Source organism: Lactuca serriola, chromosome 9 (assembly GCF_051521515.1).
Source record: "Lactuca serriola cultivar US96UC23 chromosome 9, Lser_US96UC23_V15, whole genome shotgun sequence".
NCBI classification, from domain to species: Eukaryota; Viridiplantae; Streptophyta; class Magnoliopsida; order Asterales; family Asteraceae; genus Lactuca; species Lactuca serriola.
Window position 1 is genome coordinate 45,088,487 of NC_136416.1, and position 18,654 is coordinate 45,107,140.

At 32.0% G+C, this 18,654-nt stretch overlaps 2 protein-coding genes across 2 annotated transcripts; both read right to left on the reverse strand.

The window, feature by feature from the left end:
* Window positions 1–2,414: 2,414 nt before the first annotated feature.
* LOC145075646 (protein FAR1-RELATED SEQUENCE 5-like) lies at window positions 2,415–5,447 on the reverse strand. The gene is made up of 10 exons (XM_079021809.1): window positions 5,255–5,447; window positions 4,994–5,062; window positions 4,758–4,910; window positions 4,375–4,652; window positions 4,235–4,332; window positions 3,867–4,095; window positions 3,523–3,748; window positions 3,125–3,450; window positions 2,860–2,924; window positions 2,415–2,769 (listed from the first exon to the last, which is right to left on the reverse strand). Exons 1-10 carry the CDS (start codon window positions 5,445–5,447, stop codon window positions 2,415–2,417), a joined length of 1,992 nt encoding a protein of 663 aa, XP_078877935.1.
* Window positions 5,448–12,447: 7,000 nt separating this feature from the next.
* LOC145074207 (syntaxin-132-like) lies at window positions 12,448–16,009 on the reverse strand. The gene is made up of 13 exons (XM_079020627.1): window positions 15,844–16,009; window positions 15,371–15,482; window positions 14,722–14,832; window positions 14,528–14,633; window positions 14,325–14,413; window positions 14,147–14,220; window positions 14,016–14,058; window positions 13,873–13,933; window positions 13,749–13,774; window positions 13,597–13,674; window positions 13,424–13,504; window positions 13,014–13,079; window positions 12,448–12,819 (listed from the first exon to the last, which is right to left on the reverse strand). The coding sequence occupies exons 2-13, from the start codon at window positions 15,386–15,388 to the stop codon at window positions 12,646–12,648; spliced, it is 927 nt and encodes a 308-aa protein (XP_078876753.1). The 5' UTR covers window positions 15,389–15,482; window positions 15,844–16,009; the 3' UTR covers window positions 12,448–12,645.
* Window positions 16,010–18,654: the final 2,645 nt, after the last annotated feature.

An 18,654-nucleotide genomic window follows, 5' to 3' on the forward strand; every position in this document is an offset into this window, starting at 1 on the left:
ATCATTGTGTTCATCTTGTATTCCACCCCTTAAAAGCATTTAAAACAGTTAAAAGATTCATTACGGGGTATGAACTCACTTGATGTGGGTGATTCAAACGAATATGTGCGTAAGGATGAGAAGTTCCACGAATGAAGCCCCGAGACTTAACGAATCCTAAATGACATATAATGACATGTATTAACATAAATACGGTGTTTTGAAGCAATCAAATGCAAGGAAACATCTCACAGGACTAGGAAACACTTTGACCAAGTGTTGGAATCACATGTGATTGGACTAAGGAGTGTGGAATGGCACTAACAAGAGTTTATGGCCATGGGTTTACGGCCAAGGGAGTTTATGGCCGTAAACTCATGGTCAAAGTTACCAAGATGTTTGGTTTGAGGTCCTACAACATCCATTAAGGGTTCAAGGCCTAGGGCTTGCTTATTAGAAGAGTTTAAGGTCCAAACATTCATCAATATGGAGTTTACGGCCAAGGGAGATCTTGGCCGTAAACTCATGATCTTTATGGGGAAAGCATGTTTAGATGGTGTATTTCAAGGCTTCCTAGTAGATATGAAGTATAATGAAGGGATACTTACAATATAGAGGCTTAAAATGGTGATTAAGGTCCAAGAACACTAGTGTGTGTTCTTGGTGTTTCTTGAAGATCTAAGAAAACATGATTTCTATGGATGAATCATGAGGATGAAGCTAGTTAAGAAGGATTAAAAACAAACTAGAGAAAGAACACTTACACTTTTGAAGATCTAAGATGAAAAGTTGGATGATACTTGAGAGAGAATGGAAGAAAATCGGCCAAGGAAGGAAAGAATGGAAGAAATGGCCAAGACTTTTATATATAGAGGTGAGTTTACGGCCGTAAACTCTAAGTGTTGTGCCCGTGAACTCATGGTGATGATGGTTAAGGCTTGTATGTTGTTCAGCGGGTTTAGCAGGTACTTCCTAACACTCATTCCTTAAGTGTACTAGGCTTAAAACTCCTTAGAATGACCTTTAACCAGGCTAGAACTCATTACCAATGAGTCTGACACTTAGTTGAGTTGACTGACTGAGCTTTCAAAGCAAAAAATTTCAGGTTGTCACAGAATCTACCTTATGCGACATATGGAGAGTTATATGGGGGATCAAACATCAAAGTGGGATTATGGGCTAGTTGTGGATTTAAAAACACAAGATATGTATTTACAGAAGTTAAGGTACAAGTATTTGGTGAGGTTGCTTTTGTCTGATCATAATATTTTAAAGTGTGAATTTGAAAAGGAGTATGCAAAGTTTATTAAGATGGATAAGGTGACAAGGAAGAAAATCGTTCAAGGGGATCTAAAAGTAGTCTTTGATGAAGCAATTGGTTAAAAGCTGATGGGGAAGGTATTGGTTTTTTTGGGTTTGGTTTGATGTTTGGTATTTTTGACAAACAAATTTTTTTGGTGCGATGGTAACATTTGGACTAGGGGTAATGTAGTATGGATATGTTTTAGTTATGTGTCTCTGAAGTTATTATGATGTTTGTGGTTTGAACCTATATTATTACTATTTATGTATGGATTATTTTGTTGACTATGTGTTGTCTGTTTCATGTTTGTGGTTTGAACCTATATTATTAGTATATGTTTGTGGTTTCAACCTATATTATTACTATTTAGTTGAATGATAAAGTTAAGTTGATTTACAATAATAAAATTGTGTAGAATACGTACTTTAATGGACTTATCATGCCATGTATGATGAATGTTGTATGATCCAAATTGTTAAATTCACTTTTGAATATGTAATTGTGTTACCAATTCTTAAGTAGAAGAACCAAATCATTATAAATTAGCAATTAGCAATTTATGTACATGTTTGTTGACAATTATTTGATAATTTGGAGTTCAAGTAGGAAAAGATATTTATTTTTAACAATTTAATGTAGATATATGTACATTCAATGTGTACAAGTTTCTTTTGAAAACAAAATAAATGTATATACTTTACAGTACAAGATATGTACATTAAGTGTTGAGAAGTTTTATTTGAGAAGGTATGTAGTATGGTAAATGAATGTGAATGTGAGTGTACTCTTTTGGAGGGGTGTTGAAAAAGTTTTCATCTTTTTTGTATGCAACAAAGCATGTTTTGAGTAAGAAAAAGGAGTCATCGTATATTGAGTGTACTGCAATTGAATGCTAATATCATTCAATGATGAATAAATTTATACATCAAAATTTAATATAAAATGAGATAACAATAACATCTATTGAGAAATGGAAAACAATCAAAATTTTTATTAGCATTGAAAAATGTCTTTAGATCAAAATGACAAATCTAAAACAAGCAGATGTAAACAAAACAATTTAAGTATAAAACATGCATGCACAATAAAAAAATAAAAACAAAATGGAAATTAAAACAAATGCTAAATATAATTAATTCTTCTTTCCGGGACGTTCTTTGAAAATGTTGTTCTTTTCATCTTCTTTCCTTACAGGACAATTTCGCCAATCATGATCGTTTCCCTTGCGACAATAACTGCATCTGGAACCCTTTGATTTTTCTGTTGCAACCTCTCTCGAACTTTTCATTGTTTCTTTAGTGCCACTTCCTTTGTTGCGGATTTCTCCTGGATTGTGAATATCCACACTAGTGGGAATGGTAACACCAAGTGTTTTTTCGAAATCTTTATTCTTGTTTCCTTTTTCATGAGTTGTGATATTAGAAAGGAACTTTGCTTCAAGCTGCTTTATTTCCTCCAAGTATTCTGTCAATCTGGTGTGATTTTTGCTAAGAGAAGATACACAATTATCAACAGTAGAAAATATATCAAGTGCAACTCTTTAGGTATTCTCATCAGAATCAGCATAACAAAAACACTTTTTCAATAGTTCTGTGGGGATGATGTCCTTCTGCCGGCGTCTCAGTAAATATTTAGAAGGAATCTATTTGATGTTATATGACTTCATTACAGTAAAAATGTGGCGACACAAAAAACCAAATTGCTCAAACTTCATACAAGGACATGTAAATGTTTATGCAGACTTATTGTGTGTAACCTGTATTGAATAAAGTGAAGAAGACTTAGAAAAGAAATATATATCAATATTAAAAGATTAAGAGTACAAGTTTCAACAACGATTACCTTGTAAGTAGACTCACGTATAGGTATATCCCATTGATCATCATTTTCAACTTCTGGATCAATATGAGAACCATTTGAGTTAGAAGGAATGTAATGAATAAATTCATTGACAAGACAATCATCAACATCATCAAATGTGCTTATACAAATTTGTGAACATGAAACCATAGACAATAACATTTCATTCTGAACTTGACGAAAAACAGTGCGAGTGTAAAACATTGATGCATTCCTCTCGATCTCAAATGGTGTCCTCATTGTTGGATGTTTGTCGTTAGTCTTGAAGTCAAATGATGATTGAGTGAGTCTTTGCTTCTCCATAGCAACTTCAAAATAAATCATTAAATGGACAAGAGTAGAACCATAATGAGTGTTCTAGTGAAATGCAGAATTCTCACTTTCAAAATGAGATGTGGTTCTCATTAGTCCTAATAAAGGTACATGCTTGAACCAGAAATGTATCAATCCATGCATATCATCCAACCATTTATTATCTGTGAGCTTATATTCATTCAATAAGGACTTCCACCCTACCTCAAAGTCATCACCTTCAAGCCTATAATTCCATATCAAGAAGTTGAAATTTTTACAAAATTCTGGATTGTTGAAAATGTTCAAAGAAACCTGGGAATTTGTAAATTTAATATACATAATCAACTATAAAAAAAACATTTTGGTTTGAATAGACAAAAAAAATGATTATTTTATTGGTAAAGTGTATTACATAGACAAGAATAAATACCTTCAATGGCAATTTAGATGTGATATGCCACATGCAAAGCCTATGAATCGATTCTGGGAAAACGGTTTCGATGGCTTTCTTCATTGCAGGGTCTTGGTCGGATAAAACCAACAATGGTTGTTTGCCAAAAGCTTTAGGAAAAGATTTCAACAACCATATATAAGAATCAGTGTCTTCTGTGCTCAACAAGCCAGCACCAAAAGTGACACACCTCTTGTGATTATCAATTCTAGTAAAATGGACGAAAACCATATGGTACATGTAAAACTATTTGAATTAATATATTAATATATTAATTTATATATATATATATATATATATATATATATTATTAATAAATAGAAATATATTAAACTACAATCATTTACAACATGTTAGTTCGAAAAGGAGCATCGAAAGAAACTACATCACCAAACTCTTTATAATTGATCTTGGATGTTTCATCTGCCCAGAAAAGAGCATTCAACTGCTAATTCTCAACTCAATAATCAAAAGAAAAGTTCTTAACATTCTCTTTTCTGTTATTCAGCTTGTCCACTAGCATTTGAGTATCACTACCACCAATAAAGCAATTGAGATCCCTCATGTATTTTTTAAAGTCATCAATTAGACCGCCTACAAATTTGTATCCACGAAGAATACTTGTATACAGCCTGTGAGCTATGGTTGCACCAATATTCTGATTAGACATTGTAAGAATGAAAGATTTTTTAGTGTCATCCAACTGCCTATGATGACGTGAAAACAACATATTGTCTCTTGATAAAAGTGGATAATTGTGTTTTTCTTCAAATTCATATAACAACCAATTGGTAGTTCCAGGAAAAAATTTAAATCGTATATGTGCCTTGCATCCGGTCCTACTAGTGTCAACCCTTCTTTTAATTTTACTTATTTTTGGGTCCAAAGTATCAACAGGAGATGTATTTGGGAAACCTTCCCTGTTACATAGAAGATATTTGATGTACACAATTTTACGCTTCTTTTTGTTTGTTGACTTTCTAACATCAAAACCTGCTGCACATGCATATCTTTTGTACATGTCTTCAATTGCATCATCAGATGGGTATTTATGCTTTATTATTGGCTTAATATCATCAGGGATAGAAGGAATCCAATACATTTACCAGCTATTACCAAGTGTTGATCAAGATAATCATCTTTTCTCTCTTTACATAATTCAATGTCTGTAACATCTAGTAACCATGAAAAGTTAATAACATAGTACAATTAACAAATCAACAAATCAAATAAACTTAAATATACATTTTCAATAAAGTATACGATTCTGAAATGTCAATTTTTTGATAGTATTATAACAAAATACAAAATTGTGTAATATAACTGACACATATTTAACAAAATTAAAAAACTTCAAAAAAACATACCAGGAACTTGAATATTGTGGTCATCCATGATGTCAACTTTTCCGATTGAGGGATTATTATGATCATTCGAACAAAAATCATCATCACCTGACAAAAAATCGTCATCGACTAATGCAGATTGAACGTCATTGATCTCATCCTCTTCATTGATCTCGATTATATCATCAAACTTGTTGGAGAATGACAAATCCATTAACGGATTCTTATGGAAAACTTTCAAAACAGCTTAACTTGAATATCCAATTCAGTATGGTTTCTTAATATTGATGACTGATACACACGATTGATACACACGATTGAGGATTGAACATCGAGATAAATGTTTGTTATAACTAATATTAAACGTTCCTTAATTATAGGAGTTTACATTGATATATTCTTTAAATTTGATTAAACAATCAAACCTTGCCTTATTAATGTAAAATAATCAAAAAAAATTATTGAGTTAAATATATATATATATTGATTGGCTAAGATTTGTCATCGTGTTCTCACTTTAAAAATAGTTCTCATTTGAATTAATTATATATTTATAAATACCACACCATCCAACCATTTTTTTAACCCATACCTTATACTTCTCTCCAAAAAATATTAATCAAAATGCCATCATCTTTATCATCTGATTTGGCGGCTCTAGAGGAGGCTAAGTTTATCGGTTCCGTCATGGCGAAAACAGTTGCATATTATCAAAACCGACTAGGCGAAACATCACATGCACGATCTAAACCAAGAAATCCGCGGTTGCGTAGAAATCACGAAGCCGGACACTATCGTCTTATAGAAGATTACTTTGCAGATTACGCCATCTACACTGTGAAGTTTCAACGTCAGTTCCGGATGAGGAAGGAACTATTCTTACGTATTGTTGGCGATTTGGAAGGTCGCTTTCCATATTTCCAATGGAAAATGGATGCGAGGCGGATAAAAGGTTTCTCTCCCATTCAAAAATGCACGGCTGCAATTCATCAGTTCGCATATGGCATGAGCGCAGACAAATGGGACGAGTATTTTAGGATGTCAGAGTGTACCATGTGGGACTGTGTGTACAAGTTTTACGATGAACAAATGATGCAATCAATTCACCACCTGATGCAAATCAATTTCTAGAACCAAATCGATGAAACTGAATTCAAAATGTAAACTAAAATTCGATCTCAAACTGAAATCAAACTCAAATTCGAATTTGAAAATAAAAATCAAACCTAAAACTAAAATAACACTGATAATCAAACTCGAAATCAAATGTAATCGATGATATACATTTGGTTTGGGGAACTGAAAAGGGAAAAGGGACAATTGAAAATGGCGGCGTTCGAGAGCATGTTCCACCTCCGCCTTCTCCGACGAACGTCATCAACATTCATTAAAGGAAGAACATGATGGTAAGACTACCACGCTGGAGGCCAATGGCCGGGGCTACGTATGTTGGGGTGAGGATGGTGGCGGGGCCGATGATTGATGAAGGGAAGAGGACAGGTAATGTTGGTAGAGAAAATGTGTGAGAGGAAATCAAGGAAGTGGGAACGATTAGATTAGGTTTAGAATTTTTTTTATTTTTTATTTTATATAATAATAAATCAGAAAAATAAAAGAAAAAAAACAATAAGGGTAATATAGTCATTTTAGGTCTATCAGGGACCCATCGCGCAATAAAAATACTTTTTAAGGACCGTCCGATTTTAAAAAATAATATAAGGTCCAAGGGTGCATATTACTCCAAACCACAGGGACCATTCATGTAATTTACTCTTTTTACTAATGTTTCAACATTATGGTATTTTTATTATGACAAAACTGCAAATTTGGTCATTGTGGTTTGCAAAAACTTTTGGATGGTGTCCAAAAAGTTTTTAGTTTGCACCGAAGGTCCAAAATCAAGGTTTTTCTATATTTTTTATCCTAAAAAACTTGAAAAGACGGTTATACCCTTTTACTTTCTTTTTTGTATTTTTTATAAATTTCCAAATACTAATTATTTTAAAAATAAAAAGAAAATAATCTCTCTCTCTCTCTCTCTCTCTCTCTCTCTCTCTTCAAAACCCAGTTTCACCCTTCTTCCTTTCTCACCCATCAGTCCTCTCCCCCCCCCCCCCCCCCCATCTAGTCGAGCACCATGTTCACATATTAGATGGAAGAAAAGGAAACCCATCAAGCAACACAACAACCATCATTGTCAAAAAAATAAACCCAAACATCTTTGTCGAGCTCCACCATCCACGAGATCAAAGCGCCGAAAAAAAAATAGATCGGTGGTCTAAGTGCTACCAAGATCTTCATCGTTAGATACACCGAAAAATCCAAGTTTCAAGCCCCGTTTTTGTGTTGTGGTTTTGATCTTAAAGGTTAATCTCCATATTCACATGCATCGGTGGTTTTTTATTTTGGTGGTTAGAAAAATCGACGTGGCCGCCATCTAATTCCGGTACTCCGCCATTACAACCATCAGCGATCTCCACCGTTGCAACTAACAGCGACCACTACCGCTGCAATCTCGTATGAGTTTTCTAACCTGCAAAACAACCCATATATGATGGGTAGAAATCAAAAGTCTAGAATCGATCCTCACAACATGCTTTCAGGCTGGAATCCACAGGAGGAGGCTGATCAAATTTGGGGGTTAAAGAGTCTTATAGTGATCGACATTAAAGGGAATTTGGTTACTGGAAGCTTATCCATGATCAATTTCTCCAATTTAAAGAAGTTGCAGGTTCTTTGACTGTAAGATTCTTTTGACAAACAATTTGTTGTCAGTTTTTGGATTTTGACTTGGGTTTCATTGTATGTTTATGGGACAAGTGGTGGGGTTCCATCAGCAGGAGGGTTGATCAAAGTGAAGGTTATGTCGATGGAGTTGTGGAAGATTTTTAAAGATGAACAGGAATGAATCTGCGCTAGGTTAGCTTAGGGGAGAGAGAGAGAGAGAGAGAGAGAGAGAGAGAGAGAGTGAGTGAGTGTTGGGTAAGATTTTATTTTTTTATTTTTTTAATTATTTAAATACCAAAATAAATAAAAAAAATAGAAAAAAAATGAAAAAGGGTAAAATCGACTTTTCAAAATTTTTTTGGACCAAAAACAATGAAAAACCTTGATTTTGGACCTTTCAATCTAAGCTGGAAACTTTTTGAACCTCATCCAAAGGTTTTTTGCAAACCACAATGACCAAATTTGCAGTTTTTTTAAAAAAAATGTTTTTCTTTACGGTCTGAAGGCCGGAACACAAACAATCAAACGATCAAAGAAAGATTGTTATTACAGATTGCTGCGTTTTTATTTAAACATGTTTTTCTTTACGATTTTGAGTACCATTATTTTTCTTGAATCCATTATATGTTTTTTAGGGTGTATTCTAGTTTAATTGATAAGAAACAATTAGGAAATCCTAATTTTTGCTATGGTTAGCCGAAGAACAATCGTCAGAGGTGTGTGGATGAAGAACACAGATTCGCGGAGAACCTTTCTGCGGATCCACAGAAGCCTCTGCGGAATTGCATTTTTTTTTAAATATTTTTTTACGATTTCTTTTGTCTTTTTCCCCTGTCACTTTATTTTTTCATTGTTGTTCACAATCCTTGAAGCTATAAGGCTTCGACAGAGAAGGTCTCTGCAGAAGTCATGGTCATTTTACAAATCTTAGTTTTTCATGATCAAATTCTTCATACACGGTTTATATAAACGTTTAATTAATCTCAATATAAATAAATAGTTTAGATATCATTACGAATGAATAGTGAGATTGATAGCCGGTAATGCAACTAAAAAAGACACAAAGACATACGATGGCACATGCCAAAGTGTTCATATGCGGCACCCACCATTTCTAGGCTGGACTCCAAATATAGAAAACACGTATTACTACTTTTCTATATGTTATTAGCGTTAGAGTTAACAAAAAAAGATAAATTGAAAATACTTTATAATCTTATAGATTGATGATATCATATTCCTTATTAACTACATAATTTAACAAATTTACTATTTTGTATGAAATTTACATAATTGAACAACATGTTAACGAGAAAAACAATAACATATTCTGAAGAGGACATAATACAAAAGTCCAAACTCCGTCCAGCTAAAAGCTTGAAAACTTCAACCAAATGAGGTTTTATGGCTTTATACTATATCTTATTTCCAAAATAAGTCCTCCTATTATCAGTTATTTACACACTAACTCCCCAAAATCATAAGTTTGTGGAAGATTAACAAAAAATCAAAACTATTTTAATGAATTCAGGGTTATTACTACCTTATAACAAACCTATGTTCAATATAAAAAAAATCATATAATTATGTATACAGTAAAAACGCATGGTAAAAAAGTTAATTTATAACATGACTTTTGCTTATCTTCGTTTTAGATGCATTGATTTTCAAAGATACCATCTTACATATATAATAAATAGGTTATCATCTAGAAGTGTATGGAGCCATACTATTATAACTTTTATGAATGTGACATATGCTTTATTTCCAAGCGTAAAATAACTTTCTTCTCCTATTTGGTAATCTGGCCCTTTGCTCCAAATACATATAGGATGCTTGGTTTGGCATGAATTCGGTGTGTATTTCTAACATAAGTTGGATATATAAAATAGTAAAATATTTACAATAGAACAAAATTATGCCATGCGTAAGGATTGGTAATAACTATTGAGAAGTGGTGGATATAAGATGATGGATATTGTTTATGATTTTATGAACTTTTAATATGCATATGGAGTTATAAGTATAAATTGATATTATACTAAATGAAGATTAGGTAATAAATGTTTGACGTCCAAAGTCAAAGGATCGCAGGTGATGAACCCATGATAGAATGCCTATGCCTGCCTGCATGTTGAGTAGATACAGAGGCTTTAATAAGTATAAACAAAGAGAAACTAATAGTATTGTTTTACATATTTAGTTTATTCAAATAAACATGTATATATCAAGAAATTCTTCAGGACATGATCTAATAGATACAGGCGAGAATTTGATGTGCCCTACTGCCCTAGGTTACTGGAAGAAGAAGTGAAACGAGAAAAAGGACTACGAAAGTAAATCGAGTCGTAGAACACACGCCAACATAACCTAAACTCAGCAAAACCGTAAACAGAGCTGCAATTGAGTAAGATCGTCTTCGTGATGAAAGTGAAGCTTAGTTGAATGAATTCGAATCAAATTGCCAAAAACAAGGATTAAAGATTCCAAGTCAAGTGTTGCTGAACAACTTCATCAGAGATTGAGCGAGTTTGACCTTTAAGAGTGGATATCTTTGGATCTGGATTCGGATCCGAATTGATTGACCCACTTTTGTTTCCAAAAAACGAAGCAAGAAAAAAAAAGTTCCATTGTCGGGAATCGAACCTGGGTTTAGGTAAAAACCAGATGTCCTAACGGCTGGACGACTATGGAATTGTTAAAGGGTTAATACCTTAAGCCATTATTTATACACCATCATCTCGATTTAACCCCAATTTTATTTTTTGTTCTTCATTTGCCATTATATTTTAGAAAACGTTTCATTTTCAGGTCATTGACCGGTCACCAACAGGTCATGATGACGTGTCGGTTTGCATTTTCCTTAGTTTGCATTTAACCCCAACATTTACGTATAAGTTTGCATTATTTTTTTTTGTTCCCCATTTGCCATTGTTTTTTAGAAAAGCTTTCATTTTAGCCCTTGGCTAGTTATTAATAGGTATTTTCATTTATTTGGTTTCTCAACAAATATGTCATTAGAAATATTTGGTTTCTTAACAAATATGTCATTATAAATAATCAGTTATTTTTTTGGATGAGTTACAAACGAATTAACAAATTCATATTAGCATGTCATAATGTTTATTAGATGTCACAGACTCAAGACGTACACTAGATCTTTTTTCTTCATTTTGAAATACATGTTTACATTAAATTCAATACAACAAACATTGATAATACAAAAAAAAAATCATTAACTTACCATCTAACACGCCTCGTCCCTTAAAGAGAAGGCACATTTTTTACTCTTTAAAAATATATGGTTTCTTAACAAATATGTCGGTAAACATAACCAATTGTTTTTAGATGAATTACAAATGAATTAACAATTTTGATTAGCTTAAATATTAGCATGTCATATTGTTTATTAGATGTTACAGACTCAAGACTTACACTATAAATTTTTCCTTCATTTTAAAATACATGTGTAGATTAAATAGAACAAACTTTGATAATACAAAAAAAAGTTATTGGCTTACTAGGTAACACACCTCACCCTCAAGGAGAAGTCGTAGTTTCAACTCTTATGTTTTAAAATATTTATTCGTGACTGACCAATGGCTAAAACGAAATTTTGTCTAAAAAACAATGGCAAATGGGGAACAAAAAATATTAGGGTTAAACGCAAACTTATACGTAAATGTTGGAGCTAAATACAAACAGAAAAAAATGCAAAAACCGACACGTCATTATTACCTATTGATGACCGGTCAAGAGTCCGAAAATGAAACGTTTTCTAAAATATAATGGCAAATGAAGAACAAAAAATAAATTTGGGATTAAATCGAAACGAGGATGTATAAATAATGGTTTTTAAGGTATTAACTCATTGTTAAACTAGTATTACTTATAGACATAGCTAACATGAATGACACGTCAAAAAAAGATAAATAAAAAACAAGAAATATAAATTGAAAAATGATTTCAGATAAATTCATTTGAAGAGTAAAAGATGCAAATCTTGCAAGAAAACACAAAAAAGTGATTATATTTTCATATTTTCCCTTAACAAATACACAAAACGTATTTACAATGTTATCAATATACTTGTGCCTTCCAGTTCCAAGTAAACTGTTAATTATATATTATCTTCATCGTATGTTAATAGTCTATGTTTCCTTTTTGTTTGTTCCAAAATAATAATCTACTAATAATAAATACATCACTTGCCATAATACCATTCATTATTAGTTAAATTACCATAAAATTAAATACAATTACCATGAAATTAAATGCAACAAAAAAATAAAAGTGTCATTTCATTTAATAAAGTTAATGATAATTAATATTTTCTTAATCTTTATGTTTTTTGTCGGTGAACAATTATTTTGGGACAGAATGAGTAATTTATATTCGTAATTCTATTCAATTGGATACATAATCATATTTTCCATTTCTTCTCACCATATATAAACAACTTTGATGAAACAAACAAAATGTATAAATGAACAAATAGAACATGAATTAAAGAAACCGTGAATTCCAAGTACAGCCAAACACATTCAGAGACAACATAACATCAAGTCAATAATTTGAAGAATAAAAATAAAAAATGCTCTCAATTTACACAAGAATAGGGTAAATAAAATAAAATAATAATAAGACCTCACACTCAAACTCTTAATGGGGGTGTATGTAAGTAACTAAGCACCATTGCCATTTTTCCATGGCTTGAGCACACCAACAACAACTACTGCAATAATAACGAGTAAAATCAAAATAGCAATGCACATCCACTTCCTTGAATTCTTTTGTAGACTCTTTGCTTTGTAAAGGGCTTTGTTCCCATCTTGCACATGGTCTACTGCACTTGACACCTATTTACCATCAACAAAACACCAAAAGGTCAAAATAGTCTTTTCACCTCCACCCCAAAGTTCTATACCATTCAAGTTGATGTTGAACAACAATAATCAACGGTGTCTGACTTTTGATGTGTACTATTACTATCTATCATATGTCAATTCATGTTTGTTCAATTGTTTGTTGGAAGGGCAAAATGGTCAATTACCTGTGTCTCTATATTGTCTAGCATTTCCCCTTGAGCATCCACCAATACAGCCATATCCATAAATATCTGTGCATCAAAGTCAACATTTGTTTATGTAAGTTTTTAGGTCGGACACAATTCTTAATAAGACTAGAACTAGAATGATATTCTCTAGAAAAGTTATTTTTATTATCATAATTTTAAGCATGTCAGTGGTTGGGGGGTAGTGAGGTCATTTGCGCTTCGTAGACAGCTGTAGAATGATTGTAAAATCATGGAACAGTTCAACATGTCACTAGTTGTACAATGATTAGAAAATCATGGAGCTTCACACCTTTTATCTTCTTATCAATTGCCTCATATTTGATTTAACAAATTAGCTGTATGTATATTTATATATAAAAAATAAAATATAAAATATAAATTTGCACCTGTTGCAAGTCAAGAAGCTTCTTTTCTAATTCTCTTACTGCATCATGGCGTTCTTGGATCTCTGCAAGGGTGTCAAGTACCTACAAAATACAAATAAAACATAATCCATCAAATACACACAAAAAAAAAAATTATCATTTATGTTTTTATAATTATAATTATTATTTCTAACCTGTCCTCGCCCTTGTTCCCGAATTGCTTTCTGAAAAATTTGTTCACTGTCTCCTGTCTCTATGAGTTGATCGATTGTCTGTAGAAAGTTATAAAAAATATATAAAAAAAATATTGGCTTGAAAATTATATATAAAAAAAAAAAAGTGTCACCTCTTCATCTGCCCTGGTTCCCGTTACTGAAAATAGTCATAAAAAATAATAATAATAAGTTGGATAAATTAACTTAAAACGCATTAAGTTTCCAAGTATATGATGTTTAAGTTAAATGTAGAACCTGTATACACACGCCTCTCAACCACCTCACGATGTTCTTGATGAATATTTTCCCTTAGACCCTAAAATGTAAAAACATTAAATCATTTGATTAAACATATAATGATATAAAAGAATGAAATCTAGGGAATATGGATGCAATACCTGAAATTCAGACATTTTGTCTTTAAACTTTTTCTTCAAAGAACTGCAAACAAAGATCATTGTAAAACTAAATATGTAATCTTTTTTTTATTTATTAAAATTAGGGTGGAGAGTAAGAACTAAGAACTAACAGTGTAGTTGCTGTTCTTGACCGGTCAACTCCAGTTCCTTTTCCACATCCAGGCTTTTGTCTGTTGGCCAAGTTCTAGTAAATAACAAAAAGGATGAATTATTGAATTATATATTAACAAAAAGTAAGAATTATCAAATAAATAATAACAAAAAGTTGTTTGTAAAAATTAAACTAACCTCTTTGTCAAGTTCCTCAATTTTTGATTTAATAAACCTGGCAATCTTTCCAACTTCATCCACATCTTTCTCCATACGTTGCTTGATTGCTGTAAAAAAACATAAATTTAATTAAAATTTGTATCAATAATTGAAAAGATTGATATCTTGTTTACATTAGCAAATGGCCATGAACTCATGATTCATATAGAAAGAGGAACAACCTTTCATAGCAGCAGCCTTGGTTACAGCCTTGGATTCCTCATGAGCATCTTGTAGTGTTTTGAGTAATTTATTCAGCTTTTCATATTGTTTTTCGATGGATTGAACCTAGAAAAAACAAGTATACAATAAGTTTTATGATTTACACAAGGAAATTAGACATGTAGAAATAAAAGGATATAAGTATATAACACACCTTCTTGAAAAAATCATTCAACCCTAACTCTGCAGAATTCGAGTTATTTTGTGTTCCCATTTCAAGATCACCATGGCCATAATCTTGACCCCGAGGATTCTCAAATGATTCCTAAAAGACATTATTGGATAAGTATGTTTCAACATTTTAATAGAAAAGGACAGGTGTTATAAGTATAAATTGATATATACTAAATGAAGATTAGGTAATAAAGGTTTGACATCCAAAGTCAAAGGATCGCAGGTGAAAGAAAACGAAGAAATTAAGCTCAAAGATCCATTTGTAGTTCATATGCCTAATATTACCTAAAAGTAGCTGATACAAGTTTGAAAAATAGCTTTTTTTTTGTCCTTTTTGTTTAGAATCAGAGGTATAGGTTCAAATTTTCAATCGGACAAATTGATTACAGAGTTGATGTGACTAGAGCGCATAAATGAATTCATAGATTCCAGTTGATTACAAGCTTAAACACCAACATTCATCACCGATAAATATGAAACTGGAAACAAGATCTAAAAATTAATCTAAGACTTGAAGAAGGTACTGAGAATTTCGATAGCTGTGAGCAATGCAGCTTTTGTAGCTCAAAAATTCGAATTTCCCATCACCAAGAAATAAAAAGGGATAGAATTTCTGAAGAGAAACTTACAGATAAAAGATCGTTCATGGTGAGTCGCAGCTAGATCTTCTTCTCAAGACGAGGGATTTTTTGCATGAAACAATCAACTTCGAACAGATACTAGGGTTTCAAGTTTCGACTCCTATTGAAACAGATTGAGCAATTTTTAAACAGGAAACACATAAACATAACAATCAAATCAGCAGAAATACGACACACAATTGAGCAATTTTTAAACAGGAAACACATAAACATAACGGTATCAAGCAAATCCAAACACATAAAAAGGATCTAACTTCGAACAGATACTAGGGTTTCAAGTTTCGACTCTTTTTGAAACAGATTTGACTCAACCAAAGAAATAAAGTTTAAAAAAAAAAAGTGCATGAAACAATCAGATCTATGAAGTTTAACCAAAAGGGGGAAAAAGTTAGCTGAAATAAAGGGGAAAAAATTTCGAGTTCAATTAGCAGTGAAGAACAAGTAATTTGGGAAATGATTGCCTGAAAAAGATGTAGATTTGAAGTTGCGACGAGATGTTGAAATCAATGCAGTAGCGCTTAAGCCATAGATTGAAGAAACATCAATTGATTCTTGAAGTAAGAGAGACGAATGTGTGTTCATCAGAACGTGGTTGATGTAATAGCAGAGCATACGGTGGCAGATTGTGTAAAATTGCAAAAACAATCCTCCAAGTTATAGCCAATTTTAAAATACGTATTTTTATCAGATAAAATACTAAAAACGTAAGTAATTAGTTCAAAAACTTCCTTTAGTGTATCTCTTATTTTTTGCCACTTTATGTAATATAATATAAAATACTGGAAAATCTTCTCTGATAAATGAAAGTTTTCATACTCTCATGGTAAGATGTCATTTTGTCATAATTTTCAATGTTTTAAAAACCGGTTTGAACCGGTCGGTCGAACCGGTTGGACCGGAAACCGGGAGAGGGAGCGGTTCAACTATCACCGGTTTTACATTGATTTCTGAACCGGATTGAACCGTCCGGTGTTTAGAAAAACCCGGTTGAACCGGTTAAACCTAATAAAACCACATGAAAAAAAAAAACCATTTACATAATAAATTTTGGTGATTTTTTTCAAATCTATTTAGTTTTTTTTAAATAAAAATATATGATAAATTTTATAAATTTTTTTTTATGTGTTTGCATTCATCTAAAATTATATTTTGTTTCGGTATTATACTTTATTTTCTTTTTGACATATATGGATTGATATAAAATACTAAAACTTATGGTTATATGTTATTTTAATGTATTTATATTCATCTACAACTTATTTTTATATGTATTTTTAATGTTTAAACTTGTAAACATCAAATTCATAATTTATATATGTAGGTATGTGTAGGAAAATAGAAAAAAAACATGAAAAATATAGAAACCGGTTCACCCAACGGTCGAACCGGTTAAACCGGTTGAACCGGGAACCGGTCACCATACCGGTTCAACTAAAAAACCGGTTTTTAAAACATTGATAATTTTAAGATATTTATTTTTCAGTTGTTATTTACTTCATTTATCATTATGGAATATATACGATTGATTTAGTTTCTATAAATTAAACATACCATAATAACTTTATTAATTTTAAATTTCAAATTTCAAACATCAATTTTAATTTTAAATAAATTTACAATTGAAACCTTCGTATTTAAAATTTTGTTATAATTAACATATTTAATACTCTGACAAGTAAACACATAATTTTAATTTTATTTTTTTATTTTTTTTAATTTATACTTATTTCAAATTTCAAATTCAAATAAACTTTATGTTTAATCATTTGTATTTAACATTTTGTATTAATCAACCTGTATATTATATAGGTATCACAACTAGTGTTATATAAAATGATAAAACTTGCTGAATCGGAACAATTAAATAATTATTTTTTGATTTAAAAATATATTAATATCTTGATAAAGTAATTAAATATGTTTTTTTTGTAATTTAACCCAAAAGAATCAAGATCATTTTCTCAATGTTAATATTTGTACTTTCATTTGTGAAAATTATAAACGACAAAAACCATTATTCGTCTTTGCTGGGGAAAGATAAACGGTAAAAACATGTTGAGCAAAACACAAAAACTCGGTATGCAGGGCACTCAGACTGATGTTTGTTGAGCCATATCAGCATGTCGTACCCGTATGTATGCAGGGCACTCAGACTGATGAAACACATCAGCGTGTCCGACCCACTCATAACCCATTTTTTGAAGGTATCACTTGAGATTTCAAATCTATCCAGTTGTTTCGACACACACACTTTCTCTCTCATTGTTGCTTTTCTCACTTCTTTGAATAAAACCTAAACCCAATTTGAATCCCCAAAAAAGGTTAAAGATATAGCCAAAAATCCCTCGTCTTGAGAAGAAGATCTAGCTTCGTCGAATTTGTTAAGCTTCACATCATCCCCATGTTAAGCTTTACTCATCTTTGTTGAGAAAAGATAAACGACAAAAACATGTTGAGCAAAACACAAAAGCTCGGTATGTCGGACACTCAGGCTGGTGTTTGTTGAATCATATCAGCATGCCGTATCAGTATGACCGAAACACATCAGCATTTTTGGGCCACACATAACCCATTTTTTTAAGGTATGACTTGGGATTTCAAATCCAATAAAATAAGATAAAAAATAAGATAAAACGAGCATAAGCCGATAACAAAAGCCTGTCTTCACGATCTGTCACCGAATTTCTCTCCCTCTCTTTATCCTGATGTTTCGACACACACACTTTCTCTCTCATTGTTGCTTTTCTCTCTTCTTTGAATAAACCTGAACCCAATTTGAATCCCCCAAAAGGTTAAAGATACAACAAAAAATCCCTCATCTTGAGAAGAAGATCTATGTCACAACTAGCATTTTAGCTAGGAAATTCTATTCTCATATAAACATCATCCATTGTGAAAGTCTATACTCTATTCTCGTTCAAATACATCTCATATGTTCAAATAAGGGTTGGAAACCCTAGAGAGCCCGATTCAAGTCTAATGTGCTCTAGGATTCTCTTGTTGGGCCTAATGGACCAATAAGTATCCAAGTTGACTACTTTGGGCCTAAAAACCCTAATTATGTTCTAATTGGACCCAATTCATAAATCTATAACTTTTTGGGCCATGATGGGCCATAAAGGATTTAATTAGCCCTAATGGGCCCTAAACTAATTTCTTTTGCCATTTTGGGCCGTGAGCCTCCTTAAGAGCCAATGGGCCAAAAAAATAATTTTTGGGCTCCATAAATATTCAAACAAGACCAAGGTTGAACCCAAATCATTTCACTCTTA

Excerpts from the sequence above, each read along its gene's own strand:
- LOC145075646 (XM_079021809.1), bottom strand. The coding sequence starts at position 5,447 with ATGGATTTGTCATTCTCCAACAAGTTTGATGATATAATCGAGATCAAT. Across the intron at positions 5,063-5,254 it reads CCACAATATTCAAGTTCCTG|ATGTTACAGACATTGAATTA; the intron begins GTATGTTTTTTT and ends CATGGTTACTAG. Across the intron at positions 3,749-3,866 it reads CATCTAAATTGCCATTGAAG|GTTTCTTTGAACATTTTCAA; the intron begins GTATTTATTCTT and ends ACAAATTCCCAG.
- LOC145074207 (XM_079020627.1), bottom strand. Across the intron at positions 13,775-13,872 it reads TGAGAGGCGTGTGTATACAG|TAACGGGAACCAGGGCAGAT; the intron begins GTTCTACATTTA and ends GACTATTTTCAG. Across the intron at positions 13,080-13,423 it reads AGCTTCTTGACTTGCAACAG|ATATTTATGGATATGGCTGT; the intron begins GTGCAAATTTAT and ends TTTGATGCACAG.